Source organism: Podarcis muralis, chromosome 5 (assembly GCF_964188315.1).
Source record: "Podarcis muralis chromosome 5, rPodMur119.hap1.1, whole genome shotgun sequence".
NCBI lineage: Eukaryota > Metazoa > Chordata > Lepidosauria > Squamata > Lacertidae > Podarcis > Podarcis muralis.
This window is the reverse complement of record NC_135659.1, coordinates 67,822,962-67,839,608: the sequence shown is the minus strand read 5'-3', so window position 1 is coordinate 67,839,608 and position 16,647 is coordinate 67,822,962. Positions and strand designations below refer to the sequence as shown.

The 16,647-nt window shown below is 44.8% G+C and overlaps 1 protein-coding gene across 1 annotated transcript in view; it reads left to right on the top strand.

Moving 5' to 3' along the window:
* DENND2C (DENN domain containing 2C) overlaps positions 1-16,647 on the top strand; it is a 58,199-nt gene that overhangs the window by 36,032 nt on the left and 5,520 nt on the right. The window contains exons 6-16 of the mRNA XM_028734561.2: positions 502-598; positions 1,193-1,237; positions 3,268-3,455; positions 5,389-5,498; positions 7,193-7,262; positions 7,581-7,658; positions 10,037-10,177; positions 10,898-11,046; positions 11,954-12,131; positions 12,913-12,954; positions 15,971-16,076. Of these exons, the coding sequence (XP_028590394.1) occupies positions 502-598; positions 1,193-1,237; positions 3,268-3,455; positions 5,389-5,498; positions 7,193-7,262; positions 7,581-7,658; positions 10,037-10,177; positions 10,898-11,046; positions 11,954-12,131; positions 12,913-12,954; positions 15,971-16,076 (1,204 nt within the window). The remainder of the gene's footprint in view (positions 1-501; positions 599-1,192; positions 1,238-3,267; positions 3,456-5,388; positions 5,499-7,192; positions 7,263-7,580; positions 7,659-10,036; positions 10,178-10,897; positions 11,047-11,953; positions 12,132-12,912; positions 12,955-15,970; positions 16,077-16,647) is intronic.

The window sequence follows — 16,647 nt, the reverse complement described above, 5'->3', positions numbered from 1 at the left end:
ATGGTTGTAATGGAGCATGAACATAGATTTTCATGTTCCTGATCCTCTAAATAGGCACACCTTTGGAAAGCCAAGCCAACCTATGTTATGAATCTTGGGTCTGTGTGCATGGAGTTGAATGTGCCTTTGCGCAAGACTGTAGATGTAACAAACACTTCATGCTACAGAGTACTGTGGGAAGTTCTCTAGATGCCCACAGGTTTCACTTCTCCCTGTGACCTGGTCCCAAGATCAGGCCCATGTCAGGACTCCTAGTGGCATGTATATCAAGTGTCCATATACATCCCTTGTTATCCTTTTCAATTACACGTTTGTATGTTTCTTCCGGAGGCCAGATGATTCAGTTTGCCATCTAGATGGATCCTTGACATGGGTTTGGTAGCTGCCCACCTCAAAATTTTCCAACATGGCTCTGTGAATGGCCAGCTTTTACAATCCTTGTCTGGATACTTGGGAGACATGTGGCCCCTTTTGATTTCCACTTTGTTCTTTGGGTTTCAGCTTGTGTTGAAGATTCAGGAAATCTTTGACTCCAAACGAGGGAAGAAGAGGGTGAAGTTGGTGGCCCAGACAGGAAAAGAAGTTTCTCCAGCCAGAGGTATAGATTTTGAGTTATGTAAAGTTCTACTAGTCAGATATCCAAACATTGGTGGGGGTAAGCATATATCTGCCAACTCTTGAGTATTGATTATGTTTAATATTTGCTTACTGCTTTTTTATCCTGCCCTTCCTCTAATGACCTTAGGATAATGTAGAAGGTTCTGTACTAAAATTGCAGAAGAATAAAGTAGTCCCTGGTTTTTTTAAAACTGTGCTACTATGTTTTTCTATGCGGCTTTTCTTCCCGGCATGTGCTGAACTGCCTAGTAAAGAGCCATGTGTTCTTTGTGTGACCTGCATTTTGCAAATCAGCATTGTCAAGTTGCCTAGCAGTGCTAAACAATTTATGGTGATGCTTCCTTACATTGCACAACATGGAAGATGCCTCCTCAAAACCATATGATGAGTTTTATTTGCTTTGTTTAACACTTGGAGTGTGTGTGGCAGCAGATGCTTTTGCCAGATGTTGCACCTGTGCCCAGCTTTTGGTGCCCTTAGGCCCATGATGGGTCATTAGTGCGTCAATTGCCTTCCAGCATTTCCTATTCCCACCGAGCTGGGAAATTCTGATGGAAATTCTCTATCGTTTCAGGTGAAACCAATGGGTATGACAGTGAACCGGAGAATCTGCCAAAAAGTGAGTGAGTCACAAGGGCTGAGCCAGCTCATGGGGCATAATTATAGCTGCTGGATCACCTGCTGGTATATTTACTAGAAATGGCCAGGCTGCATATAGCTTCTGTGAACCATTTGAGTATTTGGAATATTGACCATTTGTTTGTGGAAAAATGGGCTCACTATGAATGCTTAGAGCAGGGATGGGAAGCTGGGGCCCTCTGAATGTTGTTGGTCTCCAACTCATGTTACCTCCAGCCAGCTTGGCCATCAGAGATGGTGGCAGCTGTAGACCATTAACAACTGGAGGGTCACCGGTTCCCCATTTCTGGCTGCTTGTGGAGCTCAGGGGATGCATATTTCTTTCAGTACTTGGGAGAGCATAGCTTGCTTGGGAGCTATGTCTACTAAAACTTTGGCATGAGGACTTCATGCCTAGGATCCCAGTGAAGAGAATAAAGGATTAGGGTGGCCGACAGGAAAAAAATATCTGAAGGAAGTGGACATGTTTAGAGCTCAGGTGGTGGCTTTCAAACTGTGTCCTCATGAACTCTGGAGTTCCAGTTGCTTGATGGGAAAATCAGCAACTATGGAAGGCTTTCTTGAAAGACAGCCTGTCTGTCATTATTACTATTTTCTTGCGAAGGGTAGCCTCTCCCTAGTGACTGTTTGACAGGTTCTAGGGCACATTTGATTTTTACAGGGCAACAGCAAAGCCCAACAAGCTTAGCTGTTGCTCTGCATAAACCTTGAAAGTGGACCAGAATCCTCTGAGAAACCTGGTAATCCCATGGCAGGCATGAATGGGTGTTGCTGCACATGAGCCAGTGTGGAATGAGTTCCCTCAAAGGAGGGAGGTTTCCCCTCAAAAAACCCAACTCTTTTAGGGAATAGATTCCATCCAAAGCAGTTGTGTCCTTTTCCAAAGGTGAAGAGAAGACATCCAAAAAGGAACAGGTTAGAGTTAGGGCATCTAGATGCTGCAGAGGCTGCTTCTCTCCAGTTCCATGGTGCTATGAAGTAGTCACTGAGCTTCTTGTGGTAAAATATATTAAGAGGCTGGTCACACGCCCCTCCCAAAGGCATCTCCAGTGTCGCCTCTTTAGCCCATTCATTTCTGTACTCTGTATGGTCCTGCAAGATTGTGAAACGCCCTTTGCTGGGAAAAAAGGAGTAACTGGAGTGAGATTATACATAATGAGTTTGGCCCTTTATCCCAGGCTTGCATATAAGCACTGGAGGAAGAACAACTAGAGCAACAGGCTCCAAACTGGATCTGTGCCATGACTCATCTGCTCAAGCTGGCACCAGTGGCTCTGGACACACCAGCATTTCCTGCTCTCCATGCCTGCAAAGCTTTGCCTGTAGCTTAGCACGGACACACTTCAGTAGTGCCCACCCTCAGTACTGCCCGACACTCAGATAAGCCCCCTCTCTTAGGTGCTAGAGGTGGGAAGGGAAGACATTGCAGTCAGGTTTGGAATAAAGGAAGTGCGACTTTTTACATGCAGGCCGCATGAAGCCTAAGTCACTGCAGTTGGTGCAGTTTTGAATACTGCTCCAATCCCATTCAGAATGGGATGCTTTATGATAGCTCACTATGGTGGAGAGGAGGAAACCAGTTCTGTCCTTGTGCTGTAGCTTTCAGATGTTAGTATGTTTTGCCTCAGATTGGGCAGCGTAACTAATTTGCTACCAAGCTGTCTCTTGCTTACTGCTCCTCCCAACCTTTACTGGTATGCGGGAGAACAGAGCTTGCCTTGTTCCCAACTTTATCATTGACTGTCTGCATGACCTTGAGCAAATTCCTTAATCCAGGCCAGGTCAATGTATTGCCCTCCAAATGTGTGCCCAACTACATCTCCCATAATCCTTGAGCTTTGGCCATGCTGGGTAGGACTGATGGGAGATGGAGTTCGACAAGAACTGGAGGGCACCATGTTGGCTAATCTGCCCCTAACCCTTCAACCTTCTTACTCTCTGTTGCTGCTTCCCCTTCCTTCACTCAGGATAAAAGGCTTTAGCAGTTAAGAGGTCATTTGTCTCCCTTAGGTCGCCATAAGCGCCTGCTGCAGGTACAGGCTCAGTCCAAGAGAAATCCACACTACCAGACTCTGGAGCGGGACCTCATCGAGTTCCAGGAGCAGCAGCTCTTTGAGCTCTTTGTGGTGGTGTCACTACAGAAGAAGCCATCAGATGCAACATACACCCCACAGATTATACAGCAGTTTCCTAGCAAGGTGAGTGGCATAGCAATGCGAACGTCTGTCTCCATTGTCCAGAGCTTAATGTTATTTTGAATATGTATTGTGGGCCCCTTTGCTCTTGTTGTAGCAGTATAATACACTCTGAGATGAATAGAAGCACAAGTACACTATCTGGTCTGTGAGTCCTTAGCTGACATTTTTGTATCTCTTAAAATAATTCCACTGTGTAGTCTCAGTGACTTGTAAGGGAATGAGACTTATGAAAGGCCCATAGCACAGTGGGTGGCTGAAATTGATTCTGTGGCAGTCATTGGAGCCTAATTGCATGTCAGATGCAAAATATGTGCAAAAAGAGTCCGACAGCTGCTTTTCCTTAAAAAATGCAGCTTCAGGAGGGAGATGCAAACTACACAATTTCCCTATAAACCTCTATAAATCTCTAGTCTATCTATCTGTAAGTGATGTTTTAACCCCACCTTTCTGTTTTATTTCTAAAACAGTCAAAGACGGCCTACATCGCCTGAAATAAATTGCACCTCCAAAATACATTTTTTTAAAATGCGGTTTAAAATGCATGCTTGCTTCCTCAAAAGTACATCTGGAATCTGACGGAGGTGTTGTGATGCAAGCAGCTTGGATGGAGAATTGATTTGGGGGCAGAGAAAGGGTTGAATGCTCCCTCTCCAGTTCCACCCCCCCTCCCAGTCCAAAACTCCTGCCTAAGAAAAGCAACCATCGGGCTTTACATGTTTACATGCATTGGGGAGCAACATGTATCTCCGTCCTCAGGCTGAAACGTTGCCTGCTGGACTGTGGTCTAGTGGAAATGCCCAAGTGCTGACCTAGCTGGCTGTGCCCAAACCCCTGTGCAAAATCTGGGCTTGAACGATCGCTCAGCTCTTTGCCAGAGAGCCAGAAAAGAAGCTCAGCTTTGTTTGGGCAAAACATGCACCAGTTTCTAGTGCTGCGCTGCTGGGGGCGGCCCGCAGACAGAGAGAGGAAGTGCAACTGAGTTTTAATAGTAATCCCAGAGCAGCGCTGACTTCATCCTGGTTGCTGTTGATAACAAAAACAGGGAGGGGGATGTGTTGGCCTACATTGCTCAGGAGGCACAGTGAGCAACATCCCACCGCCTCCCATGACCTCTCTCTGTGTGTGTGTTTTCTCTTTGTGCCACTGCTGACAAAGTGGATGGCGCCCTGCCAGTCTGCTAGCCTTCCCTCTGCCTGGGAGATATTTGGTAGGATGTTAACAAGATTTGCACGGGAGGGTCTTTGAGGCTGGGATCCAGCAGGAAACATTGCCCTAGTAATTACGAGGCAATGATTATAACATGAGCACAGTGATTACAGGCTATCGCCAGCTCCGAAAATAGTGCTGTTTCCAAACAATGTGCCAGTCACTCCCTTGCATGGGAGTCTGCAGTAAAGCAAAGCTCCTGGAAAGCCTTTACTAGTCTCAACAGTAAAGCAAGCTAGACTGGAGTGGGCAGGGGTGTGTTTTTTTTACAATGAAGGCCATGCTGTAAATTAATCAGGAAATAGAAAGGCATGTATATATTCATATGCCTATTTTTATTATTATTATACACTCTGTTTTCTGATATTTTAATTGAGCACTGCTTTGGAAACATTTGTTGGAAATTGGTTAATGAATTCTGAAGGAAATCAGTAACCTACGGTACATACTCTTACTGCAGAATGGATCTGATCATACCTGGAAACTGCTCCTCTGCCTTTGAAAAATTGTAACTTATTTTTACTTTATTTGGGGGGAGTGGGGTATCCTTTTCAAGGTATTCAAGTCAAAAGCAGGTCTTGGAGGAGAGGAGATGATGAAAAACTGATGTGGGAGGGGGGCTGGTGTTAGGTGTGCTTGGAGGATAGTCTCCCATGTCTGCACCCAGAGAGAAAACTCTTTGCTTGCCTGGCTGTGTTCAGTGACGTGGCGTGTGTTCCCTCTGCAGCCTGACCACCCCTTTCGGCAGTCTAAGGACACTGAAGAGAGGCTAAAGGTCATCCCCAAATTCTGTTTTCCTGACCCCAAAGACTGGTGCCCGACATCAGAGTCGAAGAGGTGAGAGACTGTATAATGGATTGTTTTTATTTAGCGAGGATCTAGGCTAAGAGCTGGATTACTTGGGAGCAGCGGTGGGGAACTGGACCTAGCCAGTGAGCCTGGGTCTGACCTCCTCCAAACCCTGTGTGGCTACCAAACTGTCAATTACCCAATGTCACTATGACATCAGGAATAACATTTTCATTTCCGGTGTGGCCAAAGCTCAGCAGGCTGATTGTTTATGTCTTCACACCCCACTTCCTTTGCCCAGGAGATTTGAAATCAGTTTGCAAAGGCACAGGGGTTTAGAGGCGCCTCTGATCAGTAGGTCAGCGGCACCTTTCGGCAGGAAACCGCCCCACAGCCGATGTCACTTTCTCTTGAACTTCCAGTGCTTAATGAAGCCTTTTTTCTTTCATTTCCAGCAGGCTTCTAAACTGAATTCTGATATTACAAATTTAACACATTTTTAGTCTTATTGCATTGGGTCTTCTGTACACCGACCGCTTGGAGATGACTAATTTAGTGGTATATAAATTGTTCAAATACATAAACAAATGATGACAGCAGGTGTTGGGCATGACTTATGGGAAATGGTCTTGCAGGCCCGAGGTCCCTTGCTGCTGCTTGGGAGGTTTTCCATCTCTTAGGGTATCTCTTGTTGACGGCTGAATAGTGACCCTGGGAGTAGAATCATAGAATCATAGAGTTGGAATAGACCACAAGGGCCATCGAGTCCAACCCCCTGCCAAGCAGGAAACACCATCAGAGCACTCCTGACATATGGTTGTCAAGCCTCTGCTTAAAGACCTCCAAAGAAGGAGACTCCACCACACTCCTTGGCAGCAAATTCCACTGTCGAACAGCTCTTACTGTCAGGAAGTTCTTCCTAATGTTTAGGTGGAATCTTCTTTCTTGTAGTTTGGATCCATTGCTCCGTGTCCGCTTCTCTGGAGCAGCAGAAAACAACCTTTCTCCCTCCTCTATATGACATCCTTTTATATATTTGAACATGGCTATCATATCACCCCTTAACCTCCTCTTCTCCAGGCTGAACATGCCCAGAGAAGAGGAGGTTAAGGGGTGATATGATAGCCATGTTCAAATATATAAAAGGATGTCATATAGAGGAGGGAGTAGAAGCTATTAGCATTGAGGGGTAGGGTTGGTTGCCTTTGGCAAGGGCGACATGTCTCCCCTTTCACGTGGTTTTGGAGCAATCAGACTGAGATGCGTTAGGAAGCGTGTCCTTTTGGCTAGTTGAAGAAATTGATTTGAATTTTTAAAAAAATACCCTTCCTTGAAAAGAGTGTTTAAAAGCACAAACAAAACTACAACCCTGTAGCGATCTTTTTATTTGCTTGTTACTTTCTGCCCACCCTTCCCCCAATTCACTGCAGTGTCGCAGTGACCTAGATATTGCTGACCATGAACTGCTTACCTACCCCAGTGGGACCCTTGCAAACAAGGGTGGGGTAAGGAGGTAATCTCTTGGCGGCCAGTTCTGGTCATTTCTGGGCGGGTGGAGATCTTGGAAGGCAGCACACTGATGAAATATCTGCTGTAAACAGATTTAGGAACTGGACAAGCGCTGTGTCATTTGTGCCCAGCAGTGAAATTAACGTTGTGAAGATGGGGCCCTCTGCAGGGTAGGCTAACTCCTGCTGTGCTCGCTCAGTAAACATGGCAATCTACTTTTTTCTCTTTCCCAGCGAAACATTTTCCTTTGTGCTGACTGGTGAGGATGGCAGCCGCTGGTTCGGATATTGCAAGAAGCTCCTGGTAAGTAGCTCCCTGTCTTGGATGCTAGCATGAAAGCTCTGCAGCTGCAGGTGAAGGATGAGTGCATGTCCACAGTCCTGCGGACAGATTGGCTTTCAGTGCCACTGCAGTGGCTAGCAGCCTAGATGCCTGAGCAGCTTCAAATAATTCTTAAGCCTGGCATATTGAAGGAAAAGGAGGGTGGAGGGAAGATGCACTATTTAGAAGTTGAAACCAGGGATGCTCAGGTGACAGTAGGGTGAGAGATCCTTAGCAGTCTGGCCTTCTTGCATGTTCCACTGCTTTGCACCTAAAGGTCTGCTCTTGTCGCCTTTTTAGCCAGAAGGGAAAGGCAAACGACTGCCTGAGGTATACTGCATGGTGAGTCGCCTCGGCTGCTTCAACCTTTTCTCTAAGGTGAGTGGGTTGGCCTGGACCTCATGGAGAAAGTGGTAAAATGCCTTTCTAGGGTTGCTGTTGGTTGTTGGGATAGCACATCTTTTCACAGCACCTGCCGACCAGAGTGGGGAGCCCGTGGCTCCACAGCAGTTAGTTGCACTCCATCTGCTCCAGCCAGCAGGGCTGGGCCAGGGATGATGGGAGTTGTAGTCCAGCAGCATCTGCAGGGCTACAGGCTCCTCAACCCTGTAGTGAAGGAAATGAGGGGAAGGGTTGGATCTTCATGCACCTTTAGTGGGGTGGAAGCAAAATCAGCACCAGTAAAGGTTAATCCAAAGCCAGCCCCGCTTTCCCCAGCCCCCAGAGTTGTGGCTGGAAAGGATGTGGTCTCTTGATTTAAAGAAGCTCTTAAGAAACAAGCTTTCAGTTCCCTTCTTACTGGAAGAGAAGGGTAGTGCTTTGAGGAAGACTGCAGAGAAAACTGCCTTGCTGGCTGCAGACTGGCAAAATGACAATAATTCGTTCAACGTGGTTTGTAATGTATTCTGAAGAGACTTCATCACATAACAGCTGTCCACTCCCTAGAATGCTTGTTGCTTGTCATTCATTTCATTTTCAGTTATTAAATTTGTATACTGCCCTTCATCTGAAGATCACAACATAAAGGTACAACATGAGAACACAAAATACATAACAAAACAAAGCAAAACAATTTTTAAAGGACACGTTTTAAAGGACATAGAATGTTATGGGCCTGGTTATAGGGAATTTTTTTTTCCTGGTGCCTAAAGATATGTAATGAAGGCGCCAGGCGAACCCCCCCAGGAAATGGCATTCCACAAATGGGGAGCCACTGCAGAAAAGGCCTGTTCTTGTGCTGCCACCTTCTGGACCTCTTGTGGAGGAAGCGCACAAAGAAGGGTCTCAGATGGTGATCTCAGGGTCTGGGTCAGTTCATAAGGGGACAGACGGTCCTTGAGGCACTGCAGCCCTGAGCCGTTTAAGACTTTATAGGTCAAAACCAGAACTCTGATTCACGTCCTTCATTATATGTAGTTGCTGTGGCATTGCCAAACTTATCTGTGAGATTTGCACAAAGCATCCTGATTGTTTGCCAGCAGCTCCTTTTGGACTTCCCATAGGCAACTAACCACGATGGCTATGTTCTGCCTCCAGTGTCAGAGGCAGTATATCTCTGAATGCCGGTTCCTGGGAATCCAAGGTGGGGAAAGTGCTGTTGTGCTCATGTTTCATTTGTGGGCTTCTCACAGGCATCTGGTTGACCCCCGTGAGAGAAAGATGGGCCATTGGTCTCATCCAGCAAGGCAGTTCTTAGGTTTGTCTTCGATAAACTGTTAACTGCTCTCTGCAATATTATCAGTGATATAAAGGAAAGCATAATTGAACATTAACATTTAATAGCATTTCAATTTTAAGCGTCTTTTGGCCTTCTCTTTGAACCATTTACAACCTCCATGCACCATATTGATGGATTTTAGGTGTGAATTCATGAGCAAGGAGGAAATGCGCACTCATTGTTTTTTGTAGGATTAGGGGGTTGAACTAGATTGACTTCTGCTTTGTCCCCAGGGTAAAACTGCCGCCTCCTCATTTGCCTTGAGATGCACAGTGTAACATACAGTAAGATCTCAGATCTCATTACACGATCAGTATTACTCCAGGCACACTAGTGGCCACTTAGAAAAGTGAAAGAGACAGCCATGGAAAACAAATGGGATGTATGTACATTTAAATACGCAATTACACGACTTAATAAAGTATTGTGAAGGAAGCGTAGGCGGCTGGAGTCTGGAAGAATGCTGACAACAAACTTTGAAAGTGGCTCACAATGAGCTAGGGGAGGTGAAGGAGTGAGGAATTGAATGTGAGGACGGTGGAACTGGGGGGATGCACCTAGGGGTGTGTCCTGGGTGGGTGGGGTCCGCCCACACTTGGTGACACGGTGACTTACTCACTCACTCACTTTTCTGGTGAATTAACTTGGGAAACTGGTTTCTCTGGATGGTTGTGCCATTACAATGAAGGACACATCTGTGCTGGGGGAGGGAAATGAATGTGCCATTATCATGTGCCAGTAACACAGCACATCTTACGAGAGGACATCAGCTGAAGTGCTGAAGTGTCAATCCTCTCTGCTTTCATAGAATCATTGAGTTGGAAGGGATCCTGAGAATAATCTAGTCCAACCCCCTGCAATGCAGGAATAATAATAATAAATTTTTATAATAAATATGGAACTGTCCCTTGTGGGGATCAAAACTGCAGTCTTGGTGCTATAAGCACTATGCTATAACCAGCTGAGCTATCCAGCTGTTTCTCACTTGTGCTGCGGCCAGGAAGAACCAGTCTTGTAACAGTAAATTCTTCTCATGCAGATATTGGATGAAGTGGAGAAGAGGCGTGAGATGTCCCCAGCCCTTGTGCACCCATTCATGCGCAGCGTCATGGAGGCACCGTTCCCTGCTCCTGGGCGCACCATCACTGTGAAGAGTTTCCTGCCGGGAGCAGGAAATGAGGTAACAGCAAAAGGCATTATTGCCTAGCAAAGGCGTGAAGAATGATCACCATGATTGCAGTAGGAACCCGGGGGAAGGCTTGCTTCACTGCCCAGAATGTGCAAGCCATAAAGCAATTTCCAGAGGGTTGCTGGCATCCTTTATCTGTCCTTTTGGGACACAATTCAGAGCTTGCCAAGTCTATGAGCACACACCTAAGTAAATGCATGAGCGGAACAACTTCCATTTGCACAGTGGGACTTCCCTTCCCATTTGTGCACCCCTTTAAATCTGTTTGGGGGTTCCCCCAACCCTCGTAGCAGATTTGGGGATGGCATAGTGCATGTGTGGAGGGAGGAGAGGAAGCCATTCTGCTCCTATAATTATTTAATTGAATACAGTCATACCTTGGTTGTCAAACGCCTTGGTACTCGGATGTTTTGGCTCCCAAACATCGCAAACCCGCAAGTGGGTGTTCCAGTTTGTGAACATTTTTGGGAAGCTGAACGTCTGACATGGCTTCCACTGCTTCCGATTGAGTGCAGGAAGCTCCTGCAGCCAATCGGAAGCCACGCCTTGGTTTTCAAACCGTTCCGAGAGTTGAACAGACTCCCGGAATGGATTAAGTTCGACAACCAAGGTACCACTGTACCACCTCAACATTTTGGGTTTCAGGAGAGAACACAAAAACAAACTAGCTCAGTTCTTGTCCATAACTCATTTACAATTGTCTGCTCTCAGGTAATTGAGCTTTGCCGTCCCCTGGACTCGCGTCTGGAACATGTTGACTTTGAATGCCTGTTTAAGTGCCTCAGTGTCTCTCACTTGATCCAAGTCTGCGCTTCTCTCCTGCTGGAAAGGAGGGTGATCTTTGTTGCTGACAATTTGAGGTGAGACTGAAATGACAAGTCCCCTGCCTGGCTTGGCAAGATCTTCGTGTCCGTGTGTTCCCCCCCGCCCTTTCTGAACCTTTCATGCCACAGAATAATTGCAACTTTTCTTGTTAATGCATATATAGACTATCATCATCATCATCATCATCATCCAAATTCAGCCACCATAAAATGCAAACTCTGGAAACATGAAGCAGATATTCATGAATTACTACGGGGAAAAAGACTATTGGTCTACCTTTACATAAGTTTGCACATAAGGTGTAGCTTGCATGGAACCTGACACCAAAATCTGGAATTGCAGGGCCACCTGGGGAAGGGCTGTAGATCAGCGGTAGAGCATCTGCTTTGCATGCAGAAGGTCCCAGGTTCAATCCCTGGCATTTCCAATCTTGTCTGAAATGCTGGAGAGCCACTGCCAGTCAGTGCAGGCAATGCTTAGCTAGATGGACCAATCGTCTGACTTGGTATAAGGCAGCTTCCTATATTCCTATGCTCCTTCGTACTCGGGAAAAGTGCATTGCAAAGTCATCTTGGAACTGTACAACTTCATAATTGTGGTGGGAGATAGCATGTGTGAATTTTCCTCCATAAAAAACAAATTGCACTTAGAAGACTTTCATGCCATGGAAAACCCTGTATTCTTTCACACTAAGATTCTGGCTTTCTGGAACCAGGGAGTATTTATTATGGGACAGCATTCATTCTTGCAGTTAACTACCTCTGTTTTGTAGTGGTACCGTTCCAAAAGTAGCACATATTTTCTCTTGCATGGGACCATTATATACATCACATTTTAGCCTTTACCTGTACTAAATTAATTTCTCTAAATTAGGGGTGCTTTTCATCAGTCAGGGACTTCATATACTGACTAATGTTTTTGTGTTTTATTTTCCTCACTTAGCACCTTGTCCAAATGTGGTCATGCTGTGGTTGCAGCACTCTACCCGTTCACCTGGCAACACACTTATATCCCTGTCCTGCCAGATTCTATGATAGACATTGTCTGCTCACCTACCCCTTTCCTTATTGGCATCCTCTCCTGCTCCTTAACTCAGCTCCAGGACCTGCCCATTGAAGAGGTGAGATCTGAAAAAATCTCAGGAGGAAATGTAAGGGGTGGTGGTGCCACCAGTTATTACACCATATTAGTGAGGAGGGGGTGAAAGTTTTAGTGGCGTGTTCTGGGGTGACCTATTTATTTAAGACAATATGCTTAATTCTTATGCTTGCACGAACCTTGAGTCCATCAGTGATACACTGTATCCAGTGTAGTGCTACATGAATGTTCATCAGCCCAAGGATTTCTGCTTGTGCAGTACAATGTTCTGTCCCCCTCCTCCCACCCCACACCCCCTAAATCTGATCTAGGCATTCCCCCAACCCTCCAGAGCAATTCTTGTCCTGACGGGACATGTTAGTTGAATGCTCTCCATTGGTATCAACATAACTGTTTGCTCAATGGCCGATTTACACAGAATAACTTTTTAAAGACTCTGATGGGGCTGGGGATCTGAATTTTTATTTTTAGAGTCCGCTCCCCCTTCATTCTCTTCTCAATTGGAATGTGCTGTCATTGTAGATGTGACTCCCTCCATGTGCAATAGCTTCCACCAAAGTGCTTGAATTGAAGTCAGAGCTATGAAGCGATAACTTTGTCCTATCCTGGATTGCCAACGATTGATGGACACCACGGTCACTTGATAAGAAGGGTTGTGCTTATGTTATCTGATCTGTGTTATCTGTTCTGTGCAGCCAGACAATAGCCTGTTGTCACAGTGTCATATGAATCAGGATAGACGACTGTGTGTTGCATAAGGGGTTTGTGGATTATATGCAGTAACCGTCTATCTCTTTCCTTAGGTACTGATTGTTGATCTGTGCGCAGATACATTTTTACAACAGGTGAGTCAAATTACTTAGCTACTGGCTGCTTCACAAGCAAGCAGAAGAATTTCCCCACACACCCCGAATGGGGCCTTACAGGCAGTGGAGTGGGGATAAATACACAAAAGAAGCTAAGGACCAAACTGCACATTGGAGATCCATGTTCAGATATGCTGACTCTTTGTTTAAGCTTAAAATGAACAGGGAACAAATTGGATTGAGACTGCAGAGCTGGGGGAAGTCGGGGTTTAATCTGTTCCCATTTGCCATTTACCTGATTTCCTCTGCCCAAAACTGTCTACACTGACGAGGAAAAAGGACATCAAGGATGGTTAGTTTTGTCATTTTGTGGGTCTGAGGACTGGGAAGAGGGATTGCAGAATGCTGGGCTTCTGGGGAGATAAGATTGCCCAAGGGAGTTTTTCTTTTGTCTGTGCATTTGAGTGGCTTAGGTATCAACAAGTGTTTTCTGTGGGGAAGTGGTATTTCCTAAGACAGCTGAAACTTAGTAGGGGGCTGTGGCCAAAATTTCCAGTTGACCCACTTCTCACATAATGAGATAGCATTTTTTCAAACTATGTGCAGGAGCAGGAAGGAGTCACCATGAACCCCAGACTTTAGTCAGTTTCTAAACAAACTTAACTTCAAACAATAGATTACAAAGCTGGCTTGCTTAATTAACCAGAGTGTGTTTTTAAACCACAATATTTGGTTTGCACCTAACAACAAGCTTGTGGAAAGTGAAACTAAACACTTTCCTAGACATGCTTGGGAAGAAGGAGGATGAGCATATGGGTCTTAAGTTCAATGGGGGTCCCTACTGCTTGAGCCCATGGTCATTGTGGTTTAGCATGATAGGAATGAGCCTAGCTCCCCTTGGACTTCTGTGCTCTCCATCGCTCCCCCACCCCCAGCATGGCTGCAATGAGACTGGAAGCTTCTGCTTTAAATTAACCTCGGTTTACTGTGTTGTCCAATCCGTAAACTATGGTTATTGTTGGAAAATAGGAAGCTGCTTTATATCAAGTCAGATGATTGCCTGTCTAGATCAGGTTTAAGGCAGATGTCTTTCCCAGCCCTATCTGGAAATGCTGGGAATTGCAGGGGTGGAGATTTTTTAAACCTTTTCTTCCCATGCCATAGTTCTGCTGAAAATCCGCCCCCCTTGAGTCACTATTTCCATCAGAGAGAAGCTTCTGCTGGGACCAATGGCAGCTTTGCTTCTCACACAAATAGCTTTTAGGGGATGGGTGCTAAAGGTTTAAGTCCCTTCCCCCACTTTCTTCAGTCCTGGTCCTGATCATTGCTGCCTGCCCCATGATTGCTGTTCTGAAACAAAAATGCACAAGGACAAACTACAGTGGTACCTTGGTTTACTACCATAATCCGTTCTGGAGGTCTGGTTGTAAACCAAAACAGGTTGTAACCCAAGGCGCGCTTTTGCCAATGGGGTCTCTCCCCCCCCCCCCCCAAATTGGTTGTAATCCAAAAAAAATAAATGGGTTGTAATCCAAAAAAAGGGACATGCACTTCCGGGTTTGATGTGGTTGTAATCCAAAATGGTTGTAGTCCAAAGCAGTTGCAAACCAAGGTACCACTGTATACTTGTAATGTGACTTGTATTTTGGTCTTTAGAAAGCTATTGTCTCTCTAGCATCTTGCTGTTTCTATTTTCTGTGTTTCCTCTCCACAAGAGTTCTTCTCCTCATTGTCTAGAGTCTAGACAGTCAAGAGTTTCCTGTAGTCAGCTGTTCTTAAAATAATATCTAGTGTTGTCATTCTCTGCTGGCTTCCCTTTTCCCCTGTTGCCCGAAGGTGCTCCCCCAGGCAAAGCAGGGGAGACTGACAAACTGTTCAGTGCAAACTGTCCACCAAGCAAAATGAAATGTCATTAGGCTTTATAGTTCTAATGCACAACTCCTGGTTAAGGAGTACTCAGGAGTAACTGGGTCATTGCATTTGCCCAATATCTAGTACTTCAGTATATTAGAATGTTTGAAAGGCATTGCTAATCTCAGGCCGTTGTTGTTTGTGTAATGGTATCTCTGTCCATGGCAAAAGACAGGTCTCTGCCCAGAGGAATTTACAGTTTTAAACTTCAGCAGTGGCCAAGGTGGGTGGAGAGGCAGCAGGCAGAGAGGGAAGGAAGGGTGGCTTGCATGAGAGCGAAAGCAGGCAGCTGTATCTAGATTTTGATCCAACTGAGCACAAGAATTAAGGAGTTCAGGCCAAAGGATTAAATAGACCAAAGGGTTAAATAGAAGCAATTTGCTAAGATTTGTTTTCGGTTTCAATTATAGAAAGCTATAAAGGTCCTCAGGAGTGCATCAGTTTCTCTTATCGTCTGTCTGTTTATCTGATCCTCTGTTCATGGTAGTGGCCATTGCCACATCTTATGGTAGCAAATTGCAGGCTGTAGTTCATGTGATGTGTGACGAAGCATGCCCTTTTTCCCTTTCTTGAATCTTCCACCTCAGTTTCTAATATAACAATAGAGGAAGAATAACTTCTCCCTATCCACACTCTTCACACCGAGCAGTGCATGGGAGCCGGTGCATGGGAGTTGGTTATTCAAAGCATCTGTCTTAAGATGTGACCTTATAATATTTATTGGATTTTTGTTTAGTTTTTGAATTCTTCTTCTAGGCTAGAAATCTGTAGTGGTTGTATCAAAATCTGCAATGCTTTTTAAAAATATTTTTGATAATGAGTGGTGTACAATTAAGTTATACTCAGAGTAGATCCCCTGAAATAAATGGATTTCACTTACTTAAGTCCATTGATTTCAGTGGGTCTGCTCGCTCTGTGTGTGATGAACATTGGAAACCACCCCATCTGCTTTAAACATAAATTTTAATTGGTTCCATACTTTGTGTATAGCCATGAGGTGTGCCCTCTTAAACTGCATGTTGAAATAATTTCATGTGGTAGGTGACATAATTACTTCATGAAACATTTTAGTGACATCACATGGTCCTGTTTTGGAATACATGTTAACTACCACCATTCTGCTTCCTCCCCTTTTATTTTAAAGGTTTCAGATGAAGATGAAATCCTACCTCACAAGCTCCAAGCTGCTCTCGTACAGATCTTAGAAGAGAGAAATGAAATCTTGTCTCGGGAGCGGAATTACACACAAGGTGACTTGGATCAGAAAGATGGTGTACAATGAGTTAAAGAAAATCTTCAAATTTGCTTACTCCAATAAAACAGAAGCATTTCTTCTAGGTGTAATTGGGAATGAGTTACCAAAGAAAGCCCACAACCTATTTTTATATGCAACAATAGCAGCAAGGATAGTAGATGCAAGATACTGGAAACAAAGAGAGACCCCAGGGAAAGAACAATGGCTATACAAACTAATTGAATGTGCAGAGCTTACCAGTATGACATTTAAAATAAGGAGTGAGTGGGAGTATCTAGGAGGATATTTACAAAAAACTGACCTCAGATATAGATTCCAGATAAGGGGGTACTTCGTGACCAACAGTTGATAATATGAAAGATATGAGAGTGTGTAAAATAAGGTGAAGGAATTAATGTATATACAGCTAAGCAAGATGTAAAAAAACCTGTCATAGAATGCTGGGTGGGAAGTCAAGCAGAGTTACTGCGTAAGAATAGGAAAAAGGTGTAATTGTAAAACTGGAAAACTTAAAAAATAAAATAATCATAATAATGAAAAAGGAGCAACCCATGAAAATATGGTGG